This window comes from Panicum virgatum, chromosome 8K (genome assembly GCF_016808335.1).
Source record: "Panicum virgatum strain AP13 chromosome 8K, P.virgatum_v5, whole genome shotgun sequence".
Classification (NCBI taxonomy): domain Eukaryota; kingdom Viridiplantae; phylum Streptophyta; class Magnoliopsida; order Poales; family Poaceae; genus Panicum; species Panicum virgatum.
Window position 1 is genome coordinate 18,082,443 of NC_053143.1, and position 5,418 is coordinate 18,087,860.

A 5,418-nucleotide genomic window follows, 5' to 3' on the forward strand; every position below is an offset into this window, starting at 1 on the left:
CTTCACGGTTCTTCAGAATTCATCCAAGGTGGCTCCATATATTGACGAGCACATGAATATTATACAGTCTGAAAATCCACAGAAGAATCTTGCTTGGATTACACGCCAACATATAAAAACTTTTGACGGCTGGTTCAGACGAAAATTATTGGGCAAAAACACAGTTGATCAAAAACTTCAATGGCTTGCTAGGGGACCATCAATCACCGTCCAGCAATACCAAGGGTACGAAATCAATGGGTATACATTTTACACGAGAGCTCAAGACAAAAAAAGCACCAACCAAAACAGTGGTGTCCGTATGTGTATAGTAAACAGTAATGGAGAAAAGAACAATTACTATGGTGTCATAGATGAGATATGAGAACTTGAATATGGATCCATAGTTGTTCCTCTGTTTCGTTGCGAAATGGCTGGAGGAGGCGTAACGAAGGACCGGTATGGTATGACCATAGTTGACTTTAAAAAGATTGGATATAAAGATGAACCATTCGTTCTAGCTAATGATGTGACACAAGTGTTCTATGTGAAGGATATGTCGAGCAAACCGAAGAAAAAGTCGGATAAGACGCCTGAAGCAGACAAGGCTGGAAATGAGCCGAAACGGCACATAGTTCTTCCAGGAAAAAGAAAAGTTATTGGAGTTGAGGATATTTCGGACAATTCGGAAGATTATGACCAGATTGATGACCTTCCTCCATTCTCAGTTGACGTTGACCCCAGCATCCTCTTATCCAAAGAGGACATGCCTTACGTACGCCGTGATCACGCGGAAGGCACTTTCGTCAAAAAGAAGATCATCAATGTTGCAGTAGATAATGATAATGAATAGTAGTTTTATATAAATTATATATTGTATTTTCTCATTAAGTGATGTAATGTAACACATCGTGTCGTATTTATCTCAATTCTTGATACTATTCGTGCAATTAGAACACAATATCATCTTTAGATAATATTATATTTTTGCATGGTATAAATATTATTTACTTTCACTAATTTTGCATTACTAGAAGCGTTGAAACATTAAATTACAAATAAATAATCAAGTAATTTGCGAATTGATTACATCATTGTATAAGCTATTACTGAAAAGTTTTTTGAATATTTTTGCATGGATAAAAATGAAATATTTTCGATTTATTACGAATAACAGAAGCATATATACATATAAACCCTATAAACTACACATAATTGATAATGCAAGCATATTCATTCATTTACTTCAATTACTATTTATTGTGTAGATATAATTAACCATATACTTAAAAAATTAAGACATCAATTTTTGTTTTGTTAATCTAATTATTAAGCCTATTACGAGTAAATTTATTAATATTAAAAAATTTGTGTAAAAGAGAATTGGGGCGGGCAAAATTTGGTTCGCGCCAGGTGGGACAGGTTAGTGCCGGCTAGTAATTCTAGCCGGCACTAACGTACGAACATTAGTGCCGGCTAGAATTACCAGTCGGCACTAACATGGACAGATGACGTCACAGAGGGCACGTTAGTGCCGGCTGGTATTGATAGCCGGCACTAACCGAGCACTCCCCCCATAAATCCCTTCTCTCCCACACTTCACAAAATTCAGATTGACGTTCGCCGCCGCCCCCGTCCCCGGCCGTCCCTCGCCCGCGTGCGCCGCTGCGCGTCGTCGTCGACCTCCCCGGCCCGGCACGCCGTGCCGGCCGCGCAGCCCTCGCGTCCCCCGCCACGCCGGCGCGAGCTCGTCCCCCGGCGCCGCAACGACACCGCCCTGCCCCGGCCCCACGCGCTGCCCCGACCTCGTCGTCCTCGGCCGCGCCACTGCACGCCTCGTCGTCGTCGCCGCCTGGTGCCTCGCCGGCGCAACCTCGTCCCGGGGCCGCCCCGACGCCGCCCCAACGCCCTGCGCTTCACCGGAAACGGCGCCGGTCTCCTCTTCGCCCAATCCCAGGTAAAGCTCTTCTTGTCTCATAAATATTTTCTAAAATTTGAGTGAACAGATTAGAGGAATTTTGTTGGCAACACTGACTGTAACAAGAATTAAATACAAAAACAGTCATCACTATGGTTGGGAAAATTAGGATTTGCACCGTTGCCCCTGTCATCAGCATATGCATTCCTTAATTCAGAACTGAGCCTTCAATATAGCAAAAGATAAGTCAGAACTTAACTAGGACATATTCAAGGTCTGGCTATACATGATGGAGAAGTTTCTACCTCATGCATGAGGTCCTATTGCAGAAGCCAAAAATGCAACCTACACAACATTTCTAAAAAGTAAGACTTGAGTAGATAAAAAAAGAAGAGAAAAGCCCGATTTTATTTCTCGTTATCATGAAGAAAGTACATAGGGCAGAGTGGTGGGGATTCCTAAGAAACTAGTTCAAGAATTTCATATATCAGGATATGCTGCATTGTGGTCTTACAGTAACCCCTACACTACAGTTCCAAATCCAAAGAGCATATATTCCAAGTAGCATATATGTCAGTAATACTTACTTGTTTGACATATGAACAAATGACAGACGAGTAGACTTCCTTGGTCAAATGAATTTTCAGGTCCATCATTTCTTCAAAAAATTTCAGAGATTCTGCATACTTTCCCAATTTACATGATCCACTAATGAGTACATTGTAAGTTACAGCATCTGGCTTCACATTGCGTGTCCTCATTAATGCGTACAACTCCAAAGCTTTCTCATAATCACCCAAACTTAAATAGCTTCCGATGCCTGAGTTGTAAGCAACTGTATTTAGTTCGATCGCTCGAGACTTTGCTGCTGCAAGGATTGCGTCAATTTTAGTTACTTGACTGCAGCGACCACATGCTGTTAACAGTGTACTTATAGCTTCCTTCAACATTAATCCAGCAGATCCATAAGCATCAATAAGTGCATTGTAACTGACTTTGTTTGGCTTGCACGAATTCTTTCTCATCTCATTAAAGACCTCCCTAGCCTTCTCAGGTTGTGCAGATCTACCATAAGCATTAAGTAAGGAGGTATAGGAAACTATATCAGGTCTCAATCCATTTTGCTTCAGTAATTTAAAAGTTTCCAAGGCCTCCTTGTGCATACCATGTGAATGTATCAGGGGCAACATTAGATGATTGCATAATTTCAAAGTAAGCTATGGCTTTCGAATACAAATTGACGAAAACAAAAATACAAAAACAGAAGATGCATGTAAAGTATATTTTAAGAAGATGTCTTATTGGTGTGGCATAATAACAGTACAGCATCATGAATTTTCTGAATGGCAGTCTAATGTGCTGAAGCAGTAGACCTCCAAAGGGTGACAGATAATGGGAGATTATCCATGGCAGTAGACAACTGGGCTTATGCACTCTCTTTGTTTTTTATTGTTTCAGGTAGTGGAAATGGATCCTACGGACAATCAAGACGAGTTAATGCACGAGCTCATTCGTGATAGTACTGGGCACATAGCTCCAGAGTTTGATGAGGACGAGAACGATGGCAGCCAATTTTTAAACTTGCATTATCATGGCGACGAGGAGCAAGATATTAGTGGGGAGGAAGAAGGAAATGTCGAGGAAGCCGAGGTATAAAAGTTTAGTGATTCTTTCAGGCATCAGGATAAATGTTTTGTCAATATATATGTTAGGAGCAAGATATTGTTTGTGACACATGCGGCCCAGCTGCAAACTATTTGTGTATTGTTGCTAGCTTTGTTGATGATTTCAGTCCTTGTGTAAGGAGTCGTGCTCCATCTAAAAATTCTTATGAATGTTTCAGTCAATAAGTTACCTAATATCATGATAATTTTCGATCTGGAACCCTTGCTTGCGGGTTATGAAGGTTACGCATACCTGCCGCGACGTCCACTAGTTGTTAGCAACCCGCTTGATAAATTTGCGATTCTTTCAGGCATCAGGATCGACGAATCCTAAATGGAAACGTGGCTCCAAGAGGAAGATGGTAGGATGTACGACCATCACGGAGATCAATGAAGCAACCGGCGAGCCACTAGCCCCTGGTCAAATTAAGACAATATTTGTAAATCAATTGGGATATCTTGTTAGGGAAAGCATCCCCATAAAGTATAAGCTTTGGAAAAAAAATAAAGTCTCTGATCGACCTGAAGATATCGTGCCAGATTCAGAGAAAGATTTGTTATGGAAAGAGGTGTCGTTGCACTTCAACTTTCCCCCAGGCAAAGCTGACAAAGTAAAGGGATGGGCATTTAAGAAGATGACAATTCAGTTCGCCTCGTTCAAGAAAAAATTGGTGGCAAACTTTGTCAACAAGGGCCTCACACCAGATTTTGATAAAGTCTGGAAGAAGCAACGAGAGTGGTGGAATGAATTCGTGAATTACAAGCACAGTGCTGATAGCATGGCAGCCTCGATTCAAGGCAAAATGAATGCTAGCAAAAAGACAAACTTCCATAGACTTGGGCCTGGAGGTTATAAGGTTGCTGTTCCGAAATGGGAAAAGATGGAAAATAATTTAATTGTAAAAGGAATCGTACCGCAGACCTTGAGTTGGCCCAAACGAGCAAGGTATTACTTCTATGCTCATGGAGGCACACTAGACCCCGACACTGGAATGTTTGTGACTAGCGACGTACTAAGAGAGGCTGCCCAAAGACTCAACGACGCAATGAGGCGTACGGAAGAAGGAACCTTCCAGCCCAACAGAGAGAATGACGAGCTGACTTACGCTCTTGGGAATGCGGAACACACTGGACGGACCCGAGGCATGGGCGTAGTTCCATGGAAATATGGCTTTTCCGGAGATCTCGAAACCTACCGAAGCCGATGCAGAAGCAAGGCAGTAGTGACAGAGAAGATCCGTAGCCTAGAAAATCGGATAATGTCACTTGAGGCAACAGTTGGGCAACGCTCGGACCAACCAGCTGCCAATGTGGAGGTCAGCCCCCCTTCTCAGCGTCGTAGCAGTGTTGCTTCCACAGAGCACCCTAATTTGGGTGCCGACAGGCCGAGGGACCCCATTGACGACATCACCATTAGGACCCAATGTGAGCTTCTAGTTCTTTATGGGAAAAGGCTCAAAGTTTGTGCTGAGGGTTATGTGGAAGTCCAAGAAGAAGGCGGGACAATACATTGCCAGCTGATTCCTGAAGGATTCGCCAGAGTCTTTGTTGACCGAATTACTGAAGAACGCTGGGAAGACATGGACCTCCCGATCCCTATAGGTCCTGAAGAAACAGAACTACAACATGCCGTACACACATGGATCGCGTGGCCAAAGCGCGACATAAGATTGGTGCAAGCAGCCACAGATTCCGCTCGGTGCTCAAGGCAAAGATCACCAACGCCAGCTGACAGGAATCCTAGTGTTGGCCCACCTTCTCCACCGCCTGCACGGGACCCCAGCATGGATCCGCCATCACCAGCCGCACAGGATCCGCCATCACCAGCCGAACAAAGCGAGCCAATTCCGGCATCAT

General features: G+C 43.4%; 1 protein-coding gene across 1 annotated transcript; it reads right to left on the minus strand.

Moving 5' to 3' along the window:
* Nucleotides 1-2,203: 2,203 nt before the first annotated feature.
* Nucleotides 2,204-3,063, minus strand: LOC120645523 (pentatricopeptide repeat-containing protein At2g41720-like). The gene is made up of 2 exons (XM_039922305.1): nt 2,485-3,063; nt 2,204-2,242 (listed from the first exon to the last, which is right to left on the minus strand). The coding sequence occupies exons 1-2, from the start codon at nt 3,058-3,060 to the stop codon at nt 2,204-2,206; spliced, it is 615 nt and encodes a 204-aa protein (XP_039778239.1). The 5' UTR covers nt 3,061-3,063.
* Between the last annotated feature and the right edge of the window lie 2,355 nt (nt 3,064-5,418).